The sequence below is a fragment of the Scleropages formosus genome, chromosome 9 (assembly GCF_900964775.1).
Source record: "Scleropages formosus chromosome 9, fSclFor1.1, whole genome shotgun sequence".
NCBI classification, from domain to species: Eukaryota; Metazoa; Chordata; class Actinopteri; order Osteoglossiformes; family Osteoglossidae; genus Scleropages; species Scleropages formosus.
The window spans coordinates 22,034,907-22,060,467 of NC_041814.1; the positions used below are offsets into that span (position 1 = coordinate 22,034,907).

At 41.5% G+C, this 25,561-nt stretch overlaps 1 protein-coding gene across 2 annotated transcripts in view; it reads left to right on the plus strand.

The window, feature by feature from the left end:
• Positions 1-25,561, plus strand: part of LOC108935566 (catenin delta-2-like) — a 274,279-nt gene that overhangs the window by 80,469 nt on the left and 168,249 nt on the right. For both annotated transcript variants that reach the window (XM_018754302.2, XM_018754303.2), the window contains exon 3: positions 4,494-4,606. In XM_018754302.2, the coding sequence (XP_018609818.1) occupies positions 4,494-4,606 (113 nt within the window). The remainder of the gene's footprint in view (positions 1-4,493; positions 4,607-25,561) is intronic.

The following is a 25,561-nucleotide window of genomic DNA, read 5'->3' on the forward strand; positions in this document are numbered from 1 at the left end:
CTGGGGACAAGGGGTGTCTTGTGGTCTCTGCCAGAGTGGAACATCCACCTGACCTCCACTGGGCAGTGACAGAACAGCCCAACGCTTGTGCTCCCTCAGCGCTCTCTGTCACTTCGGTAAACAGAGGAGACCTAGTAGGCGGGTGGGGGGTGGGGGTTGTCAGCAGGAGTACTTTGTATGCATGAAAGACAAGGGAATAACCTGCCTGAGAGCAGAGGGTTAGTGTCCCTCTCGGTTTTCATTTGCCGCGGATAAATGAAGCTTCAAAATGCTGCTTTTGTTGGTTATTAAGAGGCTTATGTAAAGTGACCCACCATTGTCCCACAGAATGTTCAGTGAATTCCCTAAATGCTCAATCTGCAATTAAAAGAAAAAGAAAGGACACACAGAGACACTGCAGTGCAGAGCATTGTTTTTGCTTTATAATTTGTCAGCAAAATAAATAATACGGAGGGAATGTCTGTCAGGAGCTGAGTCAGACGGGATGCAGAGACTTGGCAGCTGTAACACTGGTAATTATTCCTCCTCCCTGCCAGCAGATTCTTCTTATTTACTGTGCCACATTAACGTGTCTCTATTAACTGTGTGCATGTAAAATGTTTGGCATGCTCTGCTTTCGGGACACCAGTGTGCAAAGTGAGGCCGGCTCTGGCGTGCCCACCAAAGGCACATCACCAGAGGGCCAAAGTATATTTGTCGCTTCTACCCTGAAACACTTGCGATGCTCAGCCACTCTCACAGCTCTTCAACGGGGCACCTCTAACCACCCTCCTCCTCCTTTTTTTTGGGGGGGAGGAGTTGGGGTGCTGCACAGATGGCGGTAGGAATAGGAGTGGGGAACAGCGGATCAGACAGAAGAGTGATTGGAGAGAGGCAGGATTTGGCAGGCGGGAGGGTGGGAGGGTCCTTTTGTGATGAAATGTTGCATAAATAATGCCAAAGGGGGTCTAAATTCTCTGTTGCCATGGAGACCTTTGTGCCTCGCTGAACTCCTATTCTTCGCCGCTTGAAGGCAGTCACTAGCGGGCTCACTGTTCCTCTAATGAGTACAGGACTTCTTCAACGAGAAGCGGTAAATCATGGGATGGTAAAACTGGCAGAAACTGGACTGTTTCCTACCGATGCCTTTCTTGGAGCATGGTACATGTGCGGGTAAATGACACTCTTTTTGTAATTTTCTCAAGGGGAAACAGGTTACTTCTTTTTTTGAAGAGGGGGAAAAAAAACCAGAAAGTACCCTTCTTGCACTTTTACGTCCATATTTTAAGATTCATTAAAATCTTAACTTGGAAATGTTGATGCACTTTCACGTGCTCATCTTGTTAATATTACAGATTTGCAGTCTTAGGTGGTACGCATCATGACAAAGTTGACTTTATGTGCAGTTTCTGTGTGCTGTATAAAAAGGCAGATTTGTGGATGGCTATTTTAGTGTATCTTAGTTCTGTTAAAACTCATTAACAGTGTTTCGCCCAGGTTATCTTCATGAAAAAAGTGATTGATAGCACGGCACACTTACTGGAAGCTGGAGATCTTTGGCTGTTGCTGGGGGCTAGCGCTTTACAGTCTGGCAGGAGTGCTGCACATGGAAGGGGTGGATGGTTTTCTCCCCTCTGCTACTCCTGGAGCGTGGGGTGTGATCTGCAACGCAGTTTCCCACAGGATGCTGGGGTGGGTATTTCAGTTGTACCCTGAACAAGCTCTGAGGAGATCGATAGCCACGGCATTGCTGTACAGTCTGCACGGGCGTGAGATCCGCTTGCTATCGACCTGTCTCCGGCTGACCCTTATTAAACCAAATATGGCATAAAGTAACATCCAAGGAGGGTCTGAACAGATTTCTCCTTTCTAATTTCAGCCTTGGATATCTGGGTAATAATTCTGTGCATTTTTTTTTTTTTTTTGGAAGTGTGGCAGGCGCCAGACAAGTACTCTGCCTTTACTCTGTAGAGTTGGGATAATGGCCTCTTGAGGTGTTTGAATTGGGAAGTGCATTATTGTTCCCCATCATGCTGCTTGCCAAAACTAACATGTGATGCATTTCTGGTCTGGATTTAGGATGAATTACTCTACTGAGTGTCTTTGACCGCTAGGCTAAGTGAACTAATTTCACTCCTGTCACATACAGTAGGAAGCGGTTAACTTTAATTGGCCAGCATTGTTCGGCTTAGCAATGTCTCTCTTTTCCCGCCTTTAACAGGCAATTATCAGCTCTGAGTGGTGGTCTGAGATTTCCTTCCCGATTTACCATCAGCAAGGGTACAATTTCTCTTTCAGCAGTGCTAAACTATAATTTGGTTTAAGTGCGTAATGTATCAAATCAAAATCTCTGCCAGTCAATTACTGTTTAATTGCTACGGAATTATAGTTTTCCCTAAATTATTTTAACCTTTATTCATCATATTTCAGTGGATATGTAAATATACAGTGTTTACAATGTTTTCATGTCAGAAATGAAAGGTTTCAGCTCATTCAACAGTTGGGCAATAAATTTTTTTGTCATGTTGGATTTCCATTATAAACCATGTTTCCATTCAAGTAAAAAAAAAAACATTTAAATATGAAGTGATTTGTTCTAGTGGGGTGTGGTGGTGCAGTGGGTTGGACCACAGTCCTGCTCTCCCGTGGGTCTGGGTTTCGAGTCCTGCTTGGGGTGCCTTGCGACAGACTGGCGTCCCGTCCTGGGTGTGTCCCCTCCCCCTCCGGCCTTACGCCCTGTGTTACCGGGTAGGCTCCAGTTCCCTGCGACCCTGTATGGGACAAGCGGTTCTGAAACTGTGTGTGTGTGATTTGTTCCACAGTAACAAGGACTTGGGATTTTCTTACATCATATCTACTATCTGGTCATTTTTTTTTTTTCCATTTGCAGCATTGTACTGAATTTTTTTCTGACAATGGAAATTCATATATTGCTTTTTACATTGCTGAACACTGCTCTGATCTTGCAATGATTTACTCAGCATGGATTACACAGTGCAAGTCTTGACTGTAGCATTGAATTGAGACGACAGTAAACAGTATAAATTCAAACAGTAATAGGGAAAAAGAAAGGTCCTTTTGGTATGGGTCCAGTATAACTGTAAATATACCAAACATGCACACTATCTTTAACTTGGGGATTTTCTGGGTATATAGTCAGACAATGTATGTGTACATACAGTAGTAAGGTTATGCTGTATACAGTACACTGTGCAATAACATGTTCATTCACATTATGTCAACAGCTTCAACACAAAATTACAGAAACACACACACACACACACACACACTGGCTGAAGCCGCTTGTCCCATACAGGGTCGCGGGGAACCAGAGCCTACCCGGCAACACAGGGCGTAAGGCCGGAGGGGGAGGGGACACACCCAGGACGGGACGCCAGTCCGTCACAAGGCACCCCAAGCGGGACTCGAACCCCAGACCCACCGGAGAGCAGAACTGTGGTCCAACCCCCTGCGCCACCGCACCCCTCATTACAGGAACAATTTTGTGTAATTTATGTAATATCTAAGTGACGCAGTGGTGCATCTGGTAGTGCTAGTGTTTCACATCTCTTGGGCTGTGGTACAGAATCTATGTTTAAATATGGCTCTGTATAGAGTCTGCATGCTCTCCTTTTTTTTGGAGGAGGTGTTCCTTCCCACAATAAAAAAGGCATATATAGAAGAAAGCAATGGCAGACCACTTTTGTACCATCATCTACAGACTACCATGTTATACTTATTACTAACTTCTGAATTTGATTTATCGCTAGAATACAATCATTTCAGCTGCGGTAGGATGCTTTCTTATATTAAATGTGGTTAAACAATCCGTGGAAACATTTATAGAACTGATTTGGACAGACACTGTGACAGATGTTCTTTCCTAGTTTTGGGACAAGAAGACACTGATTCGGAATTTCGGGATTCAATACTCTTATTTATGAAACTCTTGGGCTGGGTGAGGCACCAGGGAGAAGGGAGTCAGAACTGGTCCTTCTCTGTCTTTTGCTCCAGGGCAAGTCCTTTCTCACTGTCAAGCAGGGGCTTAAATAGGGAAGTCATGGCAGGGTGTTGGTTAATGGTAATTAGGTGTATGTGTTAAGGTGGCATGGTCACCAGCACTAAGCAGGTGTATGTGTTGGTCTGAGTGTTTCGCTCTGTATACTGTATATGTGTGTGCTCTGTCTTTCTGCATGCCATACACTGTATTAAAGAAATAAACAATTAAAACATTCTCTTAATCTGTGTCATTGAACCAGAACATGTTTCATGGAGAGGAGTAAAAACGAAGAAGCAAAGAGCAAAATCTGCTTTCGTTTTAAACTGCTACACTTACTTTTGCCTGATTGTCTTATTACATACTGCAGTAAGCGTCTACCACCCACCAGCTCATACCCGTGCCAAGCTAGAGGGCCGTGAGACGGATTTCTCCCCAACATACATCCTCCGATAAAAAAATAAGGATTCCCCAAGCGAGGTGTCGATGCAAAATTTGTGGCTGCTCTCTCCTGCAGGAGCTCCAGTTTGAGAGGCTGACTCGGGAGCTGGAGGCGGAGCGCCAGATTGTTGCCACCCAGCTGGAGCGATGCAAGCTGGGATCTGAGACAGGAAGCATGAGCAGCATAAGGTATGAGTTCTGGCATCATACCTCCCATTTTCTTTGTGTGTGTTTGTGATATTCTAGCTCCGTACCTCTGACATCATGGCTTCTCAGTATTTACCTGTTGACATTATGGAAGACGAAATGATGAGGTCAACCACATTCTACTGCTGTTTAAAAGGCAGCTTTTACCTTTCTGTATGTGAGAAGATCAGTGCATATGCTACACTTTTATGTATATTAATACAGGTTTCTTTAGTTAGATTTTTACATTCTCAGAGTTTCCAAAGAGGACTTAATAAAATTGTGCATAATCCTAAAGTAAGTTTTATAAACCCCGGAGTGCAACAGTCTAAACTGCGAGATGTTTTTAGAATTAAGGACAGTTGAGCTGTTTGCTGAAGGTTTTTTAGACTGTTGAACCTTTTTGTTAGTCATCCATTTGTAAGAGAATCAACGGCTACTGGCTCGTAAGTAATGCGTATTTGTGTCTTCAAGTAGAATTAAAAGCCTGTCAGGAAAGTTCACGGACGGGGCGAAACAACCTCCAGGAGTGCTCAAAAGGAGCCAACAATGAAAAAGATGTGCTATGAATAGAAATCCATGCGAGAAAAGTTAGAACGCTCCTGCCAAGATGTTAAGGCTCCTCACAGGAGAGGCAGCTGTGAGCTGAGCAAAAACAAGCATGGGGAGGATGTCGAGAACAGGGGGAATGGCAGTGGGTGGTGGGGGGTGATGCTCGGGGACCCACCTGAGGTTCCAGGGGGTGGTTTCCACATGGGAGAAGCAGGTCTCACATGGCCTTGGCATGGAAGGGAATTTAGCGCATGAGAAGGCAACACCTGGGTCTCAGCTCATGGCCCCTTTCAAGTGGCACCCCCTGGGTCTTCCAGGCTACAGCAGCATAGTTGATGAGGACAAACCCCACTGTGAGCATCTATGCACCTGTATTAATAAGCTGCTTTTTCCTTACAGTGAGCACAGTGTTTAGACTTTGTTTAAGAGGCATTCCTGAATTCACAATGACAGCTGAAAATGGAAGAATGGCGTTGATTGTTTCAGAAAAGTTAATTAAGCTTTGCAATTACCACAGCGACCTTGAGAGTGCATGGAGGGCCCTGCTTTTTTCCCGCTTAATTGTGAAAGGCCAGAGAGGGTAGGGGGTGGATCACCAATGTCAATGTCCCAATTGCATGTTAATTAGTTTGTACAAACGAATGGCTTCGGACTGAGACAACTGACAAGTGTATTCCCATCATCCTTTCTGGTGATTGACAGTTTGTAGTGGGTCAGAAACCCCAGGAATCTATCAGCAACAGTTCTACATTGTGTCATGAAAGGAGTATAATAAAACACTCAGTGTGCTTTGGGAGATAACTAAAAGGCTTTAAAAAATGATCATAATTAAAGCTGCACCTGCTGGAGCATTTACAATTATTGTAATTGTCATAGTAATACAGTTGTGTACATTAATTAAGCAGAACAGTCTAAAAAAGTTTGGCAATAATTATTAAATTTTGTCTGCTAGAACTTTCTCAGACATATGTTGCCTTCTACTTTTAAAAATCTCAATTTGAGGCCAGACAGATCATTTTGGTGCAGTTGTTTGAAATTGATAGCTTACATTTGTCAACTAATTGATAACTTACATGTTGTGTTACATTGTGAGAACAGTGCTCTATAGAAATAGATTGAATTGAATTTACTTATTTAGCTAACACTTTTCTCCAAAGCAACTTACAATGTTAAGTTACTTACAATTTTTTACCCGTTTATAGAGCTGGGTAATTTTATTAAAGCAATTTAGGGTAAGTACCTTGCTCAAGGGTACTACAGCCGGAGGCAACATTCAAACCTATAGCCTTTGGGTTTAAACTTTATAGCTGTAACCACTATGCTACCAGCTTCCGCGAGTCAAGTTTACATTTGGATTTTTCATATAACGGATGCTTTTCTCCAAAGCGACACACAACTCTGAGTTACCAAAAGAGGGAGCTCATTCTACCACACCATAAATCTGTGCTGAAACACACACACACACACAGATTTTCAGAACCGCTTGTCCCATACGGGGTCACGGGGAACCGGAGCCTACCCGGCAACACAGGGTGGAAGGCCGGAGGGGGAGGGGACACACCCAGGATGGGACGCCAGTCCGTCGCAAGGCACCCCAAGCAGGACTCGAGCCCCAGACCCACCAGAGAGCAGGACTGCAGTCCAACCCACTGCGCCACCGCATCCCCCTGTGCTGAAACAGTCAAGATAAAATGATGATGAATTGCTTTACCAAATAGATTAACAAATCAGAACTGATGTACTCAGGATGCACTGCTTACGTGGCTCCAGGAACAGGCACTGCCCCTCACTGATGCCTGTTGGATCTGCCATAGCTGGTTGGTGGGGGGTGGCTGAGTAGTTAAAGGTCATCTCTGAATTAAATTCACTGAAGCTACTGTTTGTAACACATATTACTGCATGGACCACCAGCATACAGTCAACTCTGCACATGTTTGGGGTCATGGGACAGGTATTAAAAGGTAAGATGCACCTCAGGCCATTTTATAAAATATGCTCTGTCACTTATGGAAAAATAAAATCTTTGGAGAATAAGATGTGATAAAGTGTTTATTGTTTATTTTTTTTTAAGTTACATTTAATTAGCACACTGTTAAGTAGGTATATCTAGTTTCAACACTTTTGTTCCATAAAATTCTGAATTGCAATCATCACTGTTATAAAATAAAAGCTGGAGGGGTAACTTTGAAAGGTTTCCTTGCAGTCATAAATCACTTGATTGGGGTAGGGCTTGTCCCGCAGCATCGCTCATTAGAATATACTTAGGAGGCAGTTTGTAGATGAATCCAGCATACTGATTAGGTGCTGAGCTACAAGATTCACTTCTCACCTAATGTGGGAAACCACTCTCACCTCTGGCAGAAGGTTTAGCAGAGAAGTATGCTACACTCTTAGGCCCTAACACATTTACATTTATTAATTAAGCAGACACTTTTCTCTAAAGTGGTTTCTAATGAACTCTATGTATTGTTTTCAGCCTACACACCTTATTCACCAATGTGACTTACCCTGCTGTATACACTACTTACAATGGGTCACTCATCCATACATCAGTGGAACACACACACTCTGGCAGAATCTGAATAGCATGTCTTTGGACTGTGAAAGGAAACCAGAGCACCCAGAGGAAACCCACACAGACACAGACACAGAACATGCAAACTACACAGACTGAGCAGGGATTGAACCCATATCCTCTTGCACCACCCAGGCACTGTGAGACAGTAGTGCTACTCACTGTGCCACCATACCACCCTCATTGATTTAAATGATTTTTTTAAGCAGGGGAAAGAAGCCTGAAAAACAAACCACTGGCGAAATCTTTGTCTGTAATTTGACTCAGGATCTGGGTTCTGTATGCAGCTTCTGAAAGCGATACTTGAAGCACTTTAACAAGGCACAGAATAAACTGTATTTCAGGATTTACACTACCAGAGAAAAGTCTGAGCACAAGAGGACAATACTTGTACAGAAAAAAGTTCCTAGCAGGTTTACTCAAACTTTTGACTACAACACCAGATGAAACAAAGCTGTAAAATCTTAGAAGTAAGAGTGGTATATGATGCAGTTAGAAAAGGTCTACAACAACTGTCTAACTTTTACATCTAAATGAATAAATGCAGTCATTAGTAACATACTGCTGCCGAGGGATGGACTGGAATCTCATTTAGGGTGCACCCTGCCTCATGCCCTTAGTTTCCATCATAGGGTCCAGACTCCCGCAGCCCTGCATTGGACAAGCAGTTATTAATAATGCATTGTGGGTAATGTATTGACAAGAAAGACCTATTGTGAAAGGGCAAATCTAGAAGCCTCTAAAGGATTCATTATACATTTGTTATATGTAAAGTTTGTTACTGTTACAACAGTGCTTCTTTTGCATCACTCATTTAGGCTCCACCCAACCATTTTCTTGTGTGCCGTGCTGAGCAAAACAATATGGTAGCAGCTGGATCATTTTTTTTTTTAAAAAGACTTCCTGTCGCAGTGCTTTTGCTGACATGCAGCATTGCGTTAGTCTTCAGCGTCGTGAAGGGGCTGCTGTTTACTCAGCAGTGCACCTGTGTGTGGGACATGACCTTCGGCGGAACTCAGCTCATTGGCAGAGATTTAAAGAAATGCTAAGTGTGGTGTGTTTGTAAATGAACGTGCAGAATCATCTGTAGCTACTTTCTGGATATCGTTTAAATATCATGTGCTTTCACATACAGGGATTAAAGATTTCTTTGTTGCTGTACTGCAGTATTCAATTTTTTGGCTACGGCTGTGCTGCAATGGCTGGATTTCCTCATTCCCACCTGCACACAGTCACTGAAGAGGACTTTTGTATTGTTTCTGCATGGGTGGGGGACCCCCTGGGGTCCTCCTCCAGGACATTGCCTTATTACACCCAGCCATATTCTGACACTCAAGGTTCTGCCTCCGAGAGGTGCTTGTGTTTCATGCTGAGCACACACCCAGGGAAAACCGCAAGGCGATTGCACTGCCGCTAGCCTCTTCCCATGCATACCATTTCCACCACATACCGGGGATATGTTTGGCTCATAATGTTGGTAGTAAATAATAATTATAATTGGGCATTGCTAAGTAGGTGAACTAGCTTTCTGTCGCATTTTCCTCAAGGGAAAAAGTGCAACTGTTGAGTTAACTGTCAAACCAAACCTTTATAGTGATATGATTGATTTATTAGTCGCAACATCTTTCTGCAGTTCATGATATTTATTGTTAATGACTCAGCTGGATTCCCATGAGAACGTTGCTTTCGATATTTTATTCTCCCTTAATTTTTGCAGTCACCCGTACTGTTTGGACTCTCGGAGGACCATCCAACAACATAGCAGTGAACTCGCGTGATACGGCACTCAGCAGCGTATGAAAAGAAGTGGAAGGACATTTGGAGGTTCTGCTTTATAATGGTGTAATAAGCTACTTAAACCCCAAGCTCACAGGGGCCTGCGATGACTTAGTGTGGCTTCGTGTCCAGTAAAGAATAGCATTACTGGTAAAATTATACTGCTTCAGCCGTTCCAATTTCACTTTCCTATCCGATTCACAAAGGTAATGATTTTCAATTATGCACAGACCAGAGGCGAACACGCAGCACAATGCAGGGATGGGACACTTAAAATCTTGGGCTTTACACCAAAAATTGCATAATATCAGCTACTGTATATTGCTGTATATAATACAAATCTTTTTCAGTATTTCAGTTGACGATAACAATGTATATAAAATAGCTCTCTGATTGCTTTGCAGTAATGGTGTTTTTGTTTTTTTTTATACTGAAAACAATTTTAAATATTTTTGTTAAAGGCTTTTCATAATAATGTGCATAAGTACATATTTACAGATGAAAACCCGAGTGCTTTAATGCACTAGAATCCCCATGTGATCAGTTTTGGCCTTTGATCACTGAGCTGTAGTCCTGATTAACTATACACTTATAAATAATGCAAAATAAGCACTAATTTCATAACGAAATACCCTGCTTTGGCCTTTAATGGATGATGTCGAAAACAGATTATGTTGCTTGTTGTTTTTTCTTCAATTTTATTGTAGTCATCAAAAATTACCATTTTGTTCAGGTGTGTTTGTAGTGGTGTTATTGGAGCAGACATTCATTGTGATGGATTTTTAAATGGATTTGCATTAATGATGAACTAACAAAAGTCCGACCTCCCCATCCAAGGTTAATGCGAAACAAGCTGTTGTGCCGATACTTTCAACGTAGCTGCATAAATTCAAGAGCACATATTTCTGTAATTAATATGGTAATTAAATGTTGACTGCAACAATAATTTCAAAAATTCACGTGACTTGTGGAAACAGCTTGCTATTGTCCGTGTAACTGTTTGTGATTGGTATTTGTGTCCGGGATAAAGGTTTCCATTCCAAATGGTGAGGCTTGGGTAGAAAAGGAGTGATTCAAGTCAGTTTGTTCCGTCTTCATGAAAACAGAGGGACAACCTCGATTGTTCACTTAATCCATGCTAATCTATCTATAAATGAGTGAGGCAGCATAAGCATAGTCTCCCCCCATTTTCAAAGGTGAGTCAATTGGTGAGGCCCTCTTGCTGTTAATCATTCAAACCCCTTTGGCCCTTTTAAAGTACAGTGCCTCCAAAACCTGTGCTGCCTTTCCTTTCAGCTAGGTTACAGAAATGTGTCATTAAACCAATCAAGTATCATTAGTATGTCTTGTGAAAACTTTGGAGAAAAAGGAGGGAAAAAAGTAAAAAAAATAAAAAATGAGGCTGCCGGCAGATTTAACGAATATTAGGCTGAGTAGACGTGTCTACTGGATGAGTAAGCCATAGTTGCAGTTTCATGCTCCTGTATGTGTGAAGACAGAACATATCGATTTGGCAGCCGATCCGTCACACTGGGGACGAGATGAAAGCAAGGCCCCCAAATTGACAGGCCCAGGCTGAATGGCTCCGGCTTAACTCCAGCTTAACTCTGTAGGCCTTGGCCAAGGTCTGGCTGACAAACATACTCATGAATCCAGCAGCAAAATGCATCACATTTTTAGCAGTTAAAAGGAGTTTGCAGCTCTGCTGGAAACTGTTTGCAAACACCTGGTGTTCTGTACAAAGAATATAGAGGGTATAAGGCATTCTGCTGCATCTTCTTTTTCTAATTTTGTGGTCTACATAATTTGTTTTTTTCAAAATGTTTTATATGGAACAGATTTTAGTATTTCCATCCATCCATCCATCCATCCATCCATCCATACACCCATCCATCCATCATGAATAATCACTTACCCAGTGTTGGGCCACGGTGGGTCCAGTGCCTGTTTGGGAAGCACAGGACATGAGGCAGAGAATACCCTGGCCAGGACACAGGTCCAGTGGATGGAAATTTCCAGACTAGCCGGTTGTTGTCATTAAACTGCTTAGCTGCTGCTTTTATTCAGTACATCTTGATAGTGCAGCCATTTTTCCAGAAAGATATTTTAACCACGTCAACTCAGCTTGAGGGTCAAGAGCTCCTTCCAGGACAACCATTAGGGGACTAGTTCAGCATGCTGGATTTTGCTAGCCCACTCCCCCAAGTGAAAGGGTTTTAAGGCATACTTGGAACAAGCAGAGAGTTGTAGTCCTGGCACAGAATAGCTACAATTTGTTCAGCAGCCACCTTTCTGCTCCAGTTCTCTTGGGTACATGTGGCACCATAAACAACCATCTGAGATGCAGTTAAGAAAATATTCTGTGCACCATACACTGCATCTCCCGTTAGACCTTTAAACATTGCTCCAGCACTCTCTTAGGCAGTATTCATTTCTTGATATTTCTGTTCAATATATTTTATGTTAACAAAATACAGTACACATTGTGCAAATTACGTATTTATTTTAGTTAATTATTTATAATGCAAAACAAAAAAACATTCGGGCACCATTTCTTAATCCTGCATACAAGATAGATTGTTCGTATGCAGTTTGTAATCAAATGAAAATAGGTTTGGTGATGCCCGTTATTACTCATGTCGGCTGCCGTACGGGGTTTGTCTGGTGATGTCATAGCACACTGGCAGTGTCGTGTTCTTGAGCAATGAATCAGACAGAAGCAAACAGCCCCCTGGTTATCATTCTGCACTCTGATTTTTTTTAGAGGAGTAATTAAAAGAACTCCCTACTGTCAGCAGCTCACGCCTGGGTGATTTATCGCACCTAACAGGGTGCTGTCCTGCAGCAGAGGTCTATGCTGCGCCAAACTGCACCGTGCACTATGATGCCAGCTGGGTGACGCAGCACTCCACGGGCCAATTGAGTAAATTACGGTGATCGATGTTGACCCAGGATGCCCTGCGAGCAGAAAGGAATGAAAATCATGTTCTTGCCAACACTGCTGGAATGGCGGGCAACTGTTTGCAGAAGCTTGTTTAAAAAATTTGCTTTTTCTTCAATTCTATGCCCATCAAAGTGGAATCCCCTTTTGGCATGCATTTGTGCTACATCCATGACTTTCACTCAGCTTGTACACTGTGGGATTGAGTTGTATTTGCTCAGGTTAATGGACCTTTGCAAAAATCCCATTCATTAATAATTTAAAGAGAAAGGACCCATATCTGTGCTTCACTGGAGCTCTGTATGAATTACTGCCTGTTAAAGTCATAGACATTTTTGTCCAACTCCTGGAGAGATGTTGCTCTGCCACTTTGGACACAGAAAGTTCTATTATGCCTCAGTAGCTTTTTTTGGAGCTTTACGGCTGGTTTTTGTAGCAAAAACCATCAAATGGAACATTATGAGAAGCTGAATATCAAGCAGTAATTGCATCTGTGAACCCCCGCAGGGAATAGATTCAGGATGTATTACTGGTCACATTTAGTTGCGTTTGGCCACCACAAGTGTTTTTTTTTTTTTTTTTTTTTTCCATCAGTTCGGAAATGTTAACAAGCAATAATTGGGTCACCACAGGCAGAGTTCAGTTGGAATCCCGGCAGGACTGCTGAGGTGTTCAGACCGACAGTGAAATGGATGTATTTTAAGCAGAATGATATAATAATATAGGTGTTATTAATCAGATTGTCTGAAGCTGAGTTGCAATGGAATATGTTATTTAGGTTAAGCATCCTCCTCTTATCTTTTCAGCAAATGACTCAAGGCTTCTTTCTTCGCGAAATTATGGAATTTTAACATCACAGAAATATATATGTTAGGTACAGTGGGAAAAAAAAAAAAACATTTGTCATTTTAAACCGTTACTTCAGTTAAGTGCTTAAGGGAGTTACATACTGACTTTTTGCATATCTCAAAGATTATAGAAATATATGGTCAAGCGAATTAAACAAAAAAAAAACTGATTTTTGATTCCGCGCCCTGAGAGAAAACCATCAAAAATGGTTGAGGACAATTTTATGTAGTGAAAGACTAATTAAGCATTAAAAATACATCAGTTGAGGTACATATTATTTATTCCCGTGAGATGAACTAATAATAAAAAATAGCAGCAGACATTGCAAAGATCTCTACCCAAATTAGCTTCTGTAATAGTGACCACCACGAAGGCAGGTGGTGGCTTTATTTCCTGAAGGGATCAGTTGGAATGAAATCCACATGCTTTGGAGGTCAGAGGAGTTGATGGACTCACAAGGGCTCTGTGGCTGATTTAAGTGCACCACTGAGGCTTCTCATTACTCCCATTAGATTCTTACATACAGACTCAGAGGCTTTTATATTGATTGAGTTTCACTGAACAGCAGCTCACCATAGCATCCTTGATGGACCATTGTTTTGTTTTGCTAAAACTGAAGGAGTACATGTGAGAAGAGCTTACAAAAGTAAAATGGACCACATACAGTAAATATAAGAGCAATCTACACTACATACCCACAGGCTTTTCCAAAATGTTTTCTCTTGTTACATTGTTTATACTTTTATTTCTTTTCTTTTTTTTACTGGGAGAGGACAGTAGAACATTGCCCAGATCTAGATCATGTTGTGTAAACTATGATTTTTATATTGTTGGAACAAGAAAACATTTGCACAAGGAAGAATTTGGGTCAGACTTTGAAAAGCTTTTGGTCTAATGCCTTTTAGAAACCGACACCAGGGCCATGGAAACGGGGCTGGAATCCATGTTAATTGAAGCAATCCCCATCCCCCACCCAGATCAGATTTGTAGTAGAAGAAGAGAATCCTCTTCATTATGCAAGACATGCCCGGCACACCTCCCGAGTGTGCTGCCAGTGCTGGTATTTACTCTCCGGCACTGCCAGACCCCTTCATGTCAAGCCGGCCGGCGTGGCAGAGGGTTCGATAATTAAATCATGACTGGGCCGTTTTCATGGGCTTGCGTCAGGGCTGCTTGCCAGCCAGAGCATCCCCCCTCATCGCCCTTCCATATGATGCCCTGGTGGCCTTGGTGCTCTCTGCCAAGCTGCCACGCCAGGGTGGTGTCAGCCTGTACGGTGTAGAGGGCGGGACTCGTGCCAGATCTGACAGTGACGGAGAGCCAGCACTGCCATTGATTCGTTTATTTTTTATGTTCTCCCTACAAACGGAAGACGGTGTGCCGGTCGGCTCAAATTAGGTGCGTGAACGTTAGATTAGTCCACACGAATCGATAAACATAAGGTCATCTCCGTCTTATTACCACTCTGAGAGCAATTAAAATGACCTATTAGCAGATGGCGCACTATTTTACATTCAAGGTTGTGACGCATTGATGGAATTACATTTAAATAAAGGTCAGTGGCTAGAGTAGAGCTGTTAGGATTAACGGGAAAGGGCCTCGTTTTGTTGAGGCTGTATTCTGCACTGACAAGGGGACACAGTGTGACTTTTCAAAAACCACGGCAGGAAATGGGCCACGAGAGTCATGAGGTTCCTGCCCAAGGCATCTGCTGTTCTAGATTGTTGTTATTGATGGGCTCCTGAGTTAGGAAATGGTCGAGTAACTGTCTTCTTCTGCAATCCACAATGCAGAAACCTTGAAACTGTGCTGGAAAAGTGGGACGTTTATTATTCATGTTATTACCATTACTAATGTCACTGTTAAGTGCTATTTTATACACAATAAGCATATTTGTATGACATCTTGTAATAAGTTATTTTCATCTTCACTCTTATTTATTGTACTTGCAAATTACACATTATGAACTTTGAATTGCCATATTTACATTTACATTTACATTTAATCATTTAACAAGCACTTTTCTCCAAAGTGACGTATATCTCATAGAAAATACAATTTGTGCATTACATTAGCGGAAAGAGAGATATAGTCAGGAGGGCGTGGTGGTGCAACATGTTTGCCCGGGTCCTGCTCTCCGGTGGGCTTGGGGTTCAGTTCCCGCTTGGGGTGCTTTGCGACAGACTGGCGTCCTGTCCTGGTGTGTCCCCTCCCCCTCCAGCCTTGTGCTGTGTGTTGCCGGGTTAGGCTCTGGTTTGCCGGGAAAAGCGGTTTCAGACGGTGTGTAAGTGAGATATAGTGGGAGACATGATTTTTAATATACATATATTTAAAGATAACACTAGCAGGCAGTGGTGTGGTCAGCACTGCCACTTGTAGGCTCAGCGATTGCAAGTTTGATTCTTATCTCCTGCTGTTATACCCTTGAGCAGGCTACTTATCCTAAATTGCTCAGCTCAATAAAGGTAAATATGATTGTAAGCTGCATCAACTAAGTTAACAAATGTAGGGTGTTCATGGTATGAAGATTCCTATATTCCTTTTGTAACTCAGTACCTCCAGGAATATCTTCTGAAAACATGTCATCTGTGAGAAATCAGGAACAGTTCAACAGTAAAACTAACAACAGAGCTTTGTTAGTAACCTTTCACAGGGTTTTTTTTTTCTAATCATTTCATCAGTAGATACTGTATATGGCTGTTGCTCTTAACAAACATTTAATACTAATGGCCACACCTTTATGATCTTATGTTGCTTAAATACAGCCCATCTTGAAAACTCACACTGCGATGTGATTAATTTCTTTCAGAAACAGGGATCTTTAACTATATGGCTGATGAAAAAAGTGTGTCCTTCCAGCTGGAATGACTGTTTCCTCGCTGTTTCAGGAAGTGACTGGATAAATGGCATCAGGGAAGAAAGTGCTGCCCTGTAGCATAATGACACTGCGGGTGCCTTAATGGTCCAGTTGCTTTACTTTCCATCCAGGCCTATTCCTGTTCCTACTCAAGATAATAGATTTGATAGGTGTATGCTTACTGTGATACAGGAGTGTTTGTTCCAGTGATTCCTCCCAATAATTAAGACACACCAAATCATTGTCAGAATGTGGACATATGTGAGTGTAAACATTTTTTTCTGATTCACTGATTTTCCTTAACCACTCGTCCAAGTCAGGGTCGCAGCTATGCCGAGATTACCCTGGCAGCGCAGGGTGCGCACCCTTGATGGGGCACCAAACCATCTCAAGGTAGCTACACATACAAACATTCACATGGTACAGGCAATTTAGAGTCATCAATTAACCTGGAAAGACATGTATTTATACAGGGGAGCAAGCAACAAGACATAAGGAGAACATGTAAAGTCTGCACGGACTGAGCTAGATTTCAACCTGTGTCTGAACACCCAGGCACTGTAAGACAGCATTGCTTTATATATTTGCTTTATATTTGTTCAGTTTCTTTACATTTATTCTGAATTTTGTATAACAGGAATTTGTTTCAAAATGTGGAACCCTTTGGCTGCTTTTGTCTTCTTCTAAGTCACCTTGTTAGGGTCAAGAAACCAGAGCAGGACAAAATTTGGATACAGACAGATCAGGAGAGTCTGAGGACAGTTATTTCCAGAAGATTTCCTCTCATCCGAGCCCCAATCTCTCTGGAACCCTGCCCCCTCTGAATTAGATCGCCACAGCAGTCCAAAGTAAGGTGTCTCTCTTTATTACATTCAACACAGAAGCTAAATGAAGTAAGGATTGGCCCTTAACTAATGTTGGCTACTCCCTGAAGACAGGAGGATTGACTGTAGTCTGTTCTAGTGCACTAACAATTTCACAGCAAAGATCCTCAACCAAACATTTTTTTCTACGTTAACTTCTTCAGCTGGACATCACAATATAGGAGGAGTACTGAGAAAAAGGGTGGAGTAGGAGGTCAAGTCCTGGGACTTGAATTCACAAGCTTTTAGACACACATCCAGATACTTTTTCACTGCGCCACCTGTGCTCAGTAAGTGACTTGGAAAAGTGAACCCTTTTCAATGAGGCTGTTACCCTGAAAGGGGAACACAGCTTTTAGTAAAAGTAGCCTTGAGCATGATTATTTGTGTTTACACACGCATGCACACACAGCGGTTAACCAGGCCAGGGAGGAAATTGACCTGCATTATCTGTTCGAATGGAAAAATGACTTTTGTTCCTTTTGCTACGGATGAAGAATCTCGAAATGTCCTTTCTTAGAACCACACTAAATTTGAATATTAAATCAAAACAATGAAAGCAATTATTTATCTCATTGTATGTAACATGCTTAATTAACCTTTCTGATGAAGACACATGTAGAAATACTTTTTAAATGTGGTGTCCTGTGTGTTTGCACTTGATCAGGATTTATGATTGAGTGTTTCACTGTTGGAAATGTGTCTGCACATATTGCCCCATTAGGTTCATGTGATACCACTGCTGTCTTACAGGAGTTAATGTTTCAGCTGCCATTCAACATCTTAAAGCGTCAAGATTGCACCTATTGGCCTGCGACGCAGCTCTCAGCAGGCCTATTAATGCCTATTATTGCCATCAGTCATGGAAAAGTAGTGCAAATCGACCATCTGCAATTGTGAATAAAGATAGAAAGTCAGGTATCATCGTAAAAAATAAAACTGCTTTTTGCTTCCCTCCATGTCAATAAGTGTCCATTACAACATTAGATGGAGATATTTCAAGGTTCAGCAGATTCATGCGTAGGCTGAAAAACCCTTCCTAATGCATTTTTTGGATGGGCAATTACAGTGTAGATAGTTACTCCATTTTTTCATATGGGAGTGCCATTACTGTATGCTGTTTGATATGTGAAAATAGGCCAACATATTTCCTTGGTGGGAGGAAAAGCCTAATGCAAACTTTTTCAGTCTCTTAGCTTTTGTTACACAGGTAAGTGATATGTGCAGATTATAGTGTTGTGAGGGGTTACAGCTTTGGTGTGTCTAACTTAGTGTGAGGTCTTTTAACCGAACTGCAGGCTATGCGACATGGTACAGACCCAAGCCATACCATATCATACCTACTGGAGCTGTACGTTGATCTTTTGTGCGAGTGGCTGTTTAAGGCAGCCAAGGTGTGTCAACTGACCTACAAAGAAACAGTTCCTGTACAGCAATAAGGTAACTGAATTATTGTCAGCATCCAACAAGAAGAGATGCACCGGTTGTCCAGATGAAAACATGTTATAGGATAGAGAGGATGGAGGATTTGGTAGCTACATTCATATCAACATTACTTTGTTTCCAAGAATGCATGTAGAAATGGCAAAGATCATTAAATCCCACAACTAGCTGGGAAAGACTGAACTGGAGTTAAAATTTGGTGTAGTTTTTCCAAGGCATCTTTGCTGCCTTTCCTTAGATCTCACACCTGAGGGGCCTGTAAAGGCTCCCTTGTTATCCATGTGTCCTGTTCTGACTCGACTGGTTTCTTCCAGTGCTGCGCCCTCTTGTCAGACTTCATGCTATCTACACTCACCTTCATGCAATGAAACACTGGCTTGTACCACACAGTTTGGTCACTTCTTTCAAAATGCATGACACTATCATTATTTCATCCCTCATGTTTCATTCATGAAGGCCGAGGGGAGAATATTGAGGGGAGATCTGAGAACTTTCCCAACATACACCCTTCATATCTGTGATGTTTTATTCTTTAATGGTTGAGCAACAGTTTTTTTCCTCCATTGTATGTGTTGAAATCAGATGCATCATCTCTCACACTGAACTCTCATAATCAATAGCTGTGGAACTGTAGTACCACAAGTACAATAGAGTATGGCTTGGGGAAATACTAGTTTTGTAAAGAAAATTGTTCATAACGAAGTTACTGGGAAGCATAACAAGCTTGCTTTCTATATGTGAATTAATTATTACATTCAGTCAGCAGATGATGAATTAAGAACTTGGCTGTATCAAGAACTAACAAACTCCAGCTGGTCACCTGGACCATGGATGAAAAGTTATGAACTGTACTAATCTCATGTAAAAGCACAATTAAAATTAATTTTTGCAGTTCCTTGAATCAAGCATATATAATTGCTCTTTGAAAGAAATGTGCAATGTCACTGAAAACTCAATTTAAGATATTTTTGTAGTCACTACGGCAGGAAAATGCCCATCAATAAGCTGCAATGTAAGCTTTGAGAATGGACAGAAGAGGGCACAGAAATACCCTCAAGCCATAAGTAATAGAAATGGAAATATCTTTCCAGCAGCCAGAGGAAATCTGTAGAAAGTCACCATCATAAAACAATTGACTCTCCTAAAAAAATGCATCCATTTGTCCTGAAATAATGTGTATTATCTTGAAAATTCTTATCATTTTTGATTTTGTTACAATGAAGAAGGATTTTTTTTTTTTTTTTAATGGTATAAATGCAACATGGAGCAACTGCAATCCCTAGGAAAGATTTTTTGTTTTTAAGGAATGATACAGTGGTCATTATTTCAATGAAACTATTTTCAATGATTACTTACCTAATTGTTCTTAGCCTCTCAACAATTACGTAGCAAATAAAGGACTAATTTATTCATAAGGTTCAATATTAATTTAATGAGGCTTGCTTGAGTGTTGAGAATAATCAAATAAGTGAGGGATAGCTTACCTAGAGGAAACACACCTCTAAAGGTTTTCTTAGACCAATATACTTTTATTTTCTCATGACTAACAAAAGCTGCTGAGCCTTCCTTCAATAAATTGTTAGTCAAAATTTATTGGTTAATCAACAAATCAATCAATCAAAAGCAATTACAGGAAATTAAGGCTCATTTGCAGCAAAAATCATGATACACAGTAGGTTGATGTGACAAGGCTTAACAACCCAGTTCGAGGTGAAAAACACTAATATAATGTGGCACGGGCAGTATTTTTTGTCTTCCCATGTAAATTCAGCAGCATTGCGGCTTGTAATAGAAGTTCAGATATTTGGAATGGTGAAGGTTTCTGTCTGCATGGTCCAGATGTAGGGACATCAAGAGGTGGCGCCTGCTCCAAGTGGAATGGTAAGCCCTTACAGAAGGAGGTGTTTACAGCCCCCCATTATATCCGTCAACAGGCTGTCTGCAAAGGAAGTCGGGCCTGCTGAAATCTCATTAAAAATGCAAATGTATTGCTTATCTTGTCCAAACACAAGATAGCAGCTGAGCCCAGATAAAAGTGACTCTGCTGAGCAGTGGGCAAAGCTGCTAGCCTTGTATGTGTGTAATTCCTGTGGTGGGAACCTACCACCTATTGTGTTGAAGGAGGTGGCTTTGTAACTCACTTGAAGTCTAAAAAAAAAAAGAGTTTCTTCTCACTCAAGTATCTTCTTTTTAACGATGGGGCTTTCTTGTGATGACAGTAATTAACATTAGCATGTGTTAACATTATGATCATTCCTTTGCTCACACTTTAGTTGTAGCCCTTTATACAACTGGATGTGGTAAGGTGGTGCAGCAGGTCATGCTGGTGCTTCTCTGTATCAAAGCTGCATATTTGGGCCTAGGTTCAGATCCAGCTTAGGATGTGCAGGGTTCGCATGTTCCCCTTATTTTGGCAGTACAAAGACACGAATAGAAGAAGGCCATGGTAAACCTGTTTTGTATCCTCCCTTACCGTGAAAAACACATTGTGTAGTTGCTGTGGCGTGACACTTAACCTACCTTGTACAAGTGGAAAATTTAGTGGAACAAGTCAAGTCCCTTGCTCAATAGTATTATGGTAGGGCTTGAGTCAACAAACTTCAGGTAATTGTTCTATGCCATTAATCACTGTAAAATACACAATGCCCCCTGGGGTTTCTCCCCTTCCCAGAATCCAGTGTGTTTTCCTTGGACCTGTGTGTTCCAGGATGTTTCTGTACTCCTTGTAGGTTGCCCTATTACTTCCTGGCTGGAGTCAACCCCTCACCACCAAACTACTTTGATATGAGGTCCTGGTCCAACATGAATAGCTTGACAATCTCAGCTTCTCTCCTGTCTAGCAGACTTGCAGCAGATGCTTACAGAGCCAGTGTGACTATGAGCATAATTGGGTCTGGGTGGCAAGCTTTCTGAGACATAAAATCCAGCCAACAGGGACTCCAGAGCCACTGTGCACATCTCAGCAAAGCTCGTTTTACTCAACACAACCATCTCAGTAGACAATTTTATGATGTGGAGAAAAAGCCTACAGGTTATTATTACATTTCTGTAATTACGGTACTACCTACATTGACAAATGTGGAGCAAGTTTGATTCTGGGCTTCGCATAACTCTGTGCTTCTTATCACATTATCTGCCAGCCAACAGTCTGAGGCTCTTCCTAAAGGCTTCTCTGCTTGGTTCCTTTCTCTGGCCTGTTTCATTGCTTTCTTTGATGTGAATTACAAGTAGCACATCAGGGCAAAACTTTCAGACATTATTTTGTCTGCACCAGCATCCTTTTTTTTTTTTTAAATTTTTGCCAAAAAATCAACTGCTGAGCCTGGATAATATTCAGATCAAATATATGGTGTCCAGAAGTGTTTGGATGTGTGTCTAGTATTCCACCCCCCATTAATCTGTTTTTATGTTTGTGGTTTAGTGAATTTAAACAGTACCACTGGATAAAAACATGTCCATAGCCACAACTGCTGTGGCCCCTACAAAGTAAATGTAACTCCCTGGTCCCGTAACAGTCCTACCAAAACGACTTCTGCTATAAGTGATCTGTTTAGTTTAGGCAGTGAAAAAGTGCATGAATGTTATTTTTCACTGAGCTTGAAAAATGTTGACTGTTGACAAAATATTGAATTTATACTTCATTACATTGTCTTTCCCTCTGGTACACTTGATATATTGAGTGGATGATATGTTTCACCATGACCCTCATATGTATAAGCAGCTAAGAAAACAGAAGGACAGATGGGCAGGAATGTTTGTGGATATGGGTTACAGCAGTTTTATCTTTTACCTTGTGCAGGATATGCAGTGTAACTAAAATTAAGTGCAAAAGGAAATTAAGTGAAAAATATCCATATATTGGATTTTCAGTGATGAGGAAATGAAGGTGTCACTTTCATTGCTGCTTCTTATTCAATTGCACCACAGAGACAGTATTTCAAACATGTCTTCATTGTGCCATCTTTCCTATATGGAAATACATTGAGCAGGGTACAACTAATAACTGTAACATGAACAGCAGCAAAGTTAAAATGCCTTGAGCTTGAATTTGCAGAAGGGTAGGACTTTTGCCAGATGATCTTTCCAACAGATGATGGTGGTACAGTTGGCAGCATCCCATTTTACTGTGATCTGCTGTATGTTGGTACAACTGCAGTGGAAGGGGGTTGGGGAGACTTGCTCACATCAGGACCAAACTGCTTCATCCATCCCCAGCGATAGGAGAAATCCTCAATCCTCAACATCCCCTTCATACCAGAGGTGGATGCAATTCAGTAACTTTTGCATTCAAAAGTTGTCCTATGCTTTTAACTCATCTGTGAGGGAAAAATGCTCACAGGTCTTAATAGTAAACTTCAGGAGAAAACACCTGGTGCCTGTAACATGGATTCCACTTGCTCTTGGAGGGATCTGTGGCTGGATTGTGGTAGTGCATGCTGCTGGCACCTCACGTGCTGTGCTGTCATCCTCCATGGGCTGAGTTTGGTTCAGTAATGAGTGTCCCAGTTCCCTATCTAAGTGAGTGACTTTGAAATGCACTCTTTAATACCCTTCCATGGGCCATTCTCATTTGGCAGCATAGTCACCAGTGGGATGGCGCCCACAGGGTCTGCGATCCGTTTTTCCTCCGGTGTTGCCAGGGGCGGTGAACGATGCTCCAGTAAGCCCGCTTTGTCTTTATCGTTTGGAGCCATGTGACTTTAAAATGTGCCTTTGCTGTGACACTTCCCCTTCGTTCACCTTTCACATGCACCATGCGGTTAAAAAGAAAAGTCAAATCAAGTTGAGCATACTGAAAAAAGACTAAGGAAATGGTTTCTAGGTTTATTAATACAAATACTTGCTGAAATTTTTTCTAAAATTCTTCTTTTAATCTTGTTATCAGCAGTGGTACTTGTTTCGTTGCCTAATATTCTATACAACTATTTAGTCCTTGGGGGGGTGCGGTGGCGCAGTGGCGCAGTGGGTTGGACCAGGTCCTGCTCTCCGGTGGGTGTGGGGTTCAAGTCCCGCTTGGGGTGCCTTGTGACAGACTGGCGTCCTGTCCTGGGTGTGTCCCCTCCCTCTCCAGCCTTTCACCCTGTGTTGCCAGGTTGGGCTCTGGCTCCCTGTGGGACAAGCAGTTCAGATAATGTGTGTGTGTGTGTGTGTATATTTAGTCCTCTTTCTCAAAACAATTTTCTGCTATATCTTTTCAAGGCACACTGTCTTTTTGCAAGTTGCCAAGGTGAAAGTATCATATGCACTGTTCTCATCCCCATGGTTTAAAGATATAAGAGTATTGATTCATTTATTCCAAATAAAACACTTGGTGTTGCCTATTTCACAGGAAATTTTTTAATTGAACTCTCATTTCGTATGTATTCCTCTTCTTTGTCATCTTTTCTTCCTTTCAGTTTCTCTCACTATTTTCTGGGAACACGGTTTGGTTTTTCCCTTCATCCTGTTCTCTCCTTTCAGTCTGATCTGGTCGACTCTTTCAGAAGAGACTTTGAGACAGAATAAAAGATAATTATGGCTTTCCACTTCCCTGACTGCAAAAGCTACCTTCACTTGAGGTCCTTGCACCCTGGGGTTTCTCCCTTCTCAGAATCCTATATGTCTAAGCCTTCACCCTGTGTGTTCCCGGATGCTCTCGTAGGTGACCCTATTACTTCTTGGCTGGAGCTGACCCCTAACCACGGAGCTCCTTTCATAGGAAGTCCTGATCCAGCATGAATAGCGTGGAGATATCGGCCTCTTTCTTGTCTGGGGGTGGAGCAGCAGATTCACACACAACCACCGTGACTGTGAGCTTAATTGGGTCTGGATGATGTTGGTAGTGATGGTGGCAAGCTTTCTGAGACAGAAACTCCAGCCAACAGGGACTCCAGCCACCATGCACATCTCAGTGTAGCCAAATTTGCTGAATTAATCTCGGTAGAGTTGAAAAGGCAGTCTAATCACGGCACGTAATGTAGGAGGACAAGTGTGTAACACTGGTAGATATGTCAACATCACTGATGGATTTGTGTGTGATGCCAGTCCAACCTAACACAACTGCAAGTCACACTGGGTTCTGACACTATGTGTGACGAATAGTGGTGCAGCTATAAGCAGATGCTTTTGCCAGCTTCCTTGTGATAGTTGCCTCTTTCCTCACAGGGACAAAGTGATAAATAAATATCATTAAAAAGTACCTTATGGAAAATTTCTGTGGAAACTGAAATGATGGTACTTGAGAATTTCAGTGGTTTAATGACTTCAAATTTCTCACAGTGTGTCTGTTCAGATGCAGACATCTTTCTGCTTTTTGGGTACCAAGGAAGTCTATTAAAAATGAACAATGCTCTGATGGATTGCAGGGACTGTGGCCTATGGCATGACCGAATTAATTAGAAACACAGCTCTCCTGAATTCGTTTTCTGATAAAAGGGAGAGAAAAGGAAGCACACCTGCAAAGTTCTTTGTAGGAAATGCATGGAAATACTATGTAATACTGTTTCTTTTCCTATGTAAAATCAGATAAGTTTGCAGGAGGTCTGAATCAACAATTTATAGTCTGTCTATTGGTAGCATTTGTTCAGATAAATTAATAGAAATAGTCAATTGATCAGTATAATGTTTCTTTTCCTCCCTTATTCCAATCTGACAACTTGTTAACTGAATCAAAAAGGAAAAACGGTATAAGCTGAAAGTCATGTGGAGCAAACTGTATATCCATACTTACCATCATGTTACTCCTTTGAAACTAAACCTGTTGCTTTGATGGTAAAAATTGAAATGAGGTAATTTTCCTCTTCTAGCCCTATATTCCGACTAATGTTCAACAAAATAATAAAACTGATTTCCAGCTGATTGTTTTGTATATTTCATTTTGGTTAGAATGTTATCTTGAATTTACATTTATTCACTTAGACTCTTTACTGCAAAATAGCTTATAATATAAGTGTATTTACAATTTACCCATTTATTTTGCTGCGATTTTTTAAAAAAAAAAATTTATTTAATCATGCAATGAAAATGAACCAGGGTTCAAATCCTTGCTCCTGCTGTAGTACTTATGCTGAATTGATAGTTAAAATTATTCAGCAGTATTAATTGGTAAATCATTGTAAGAGGC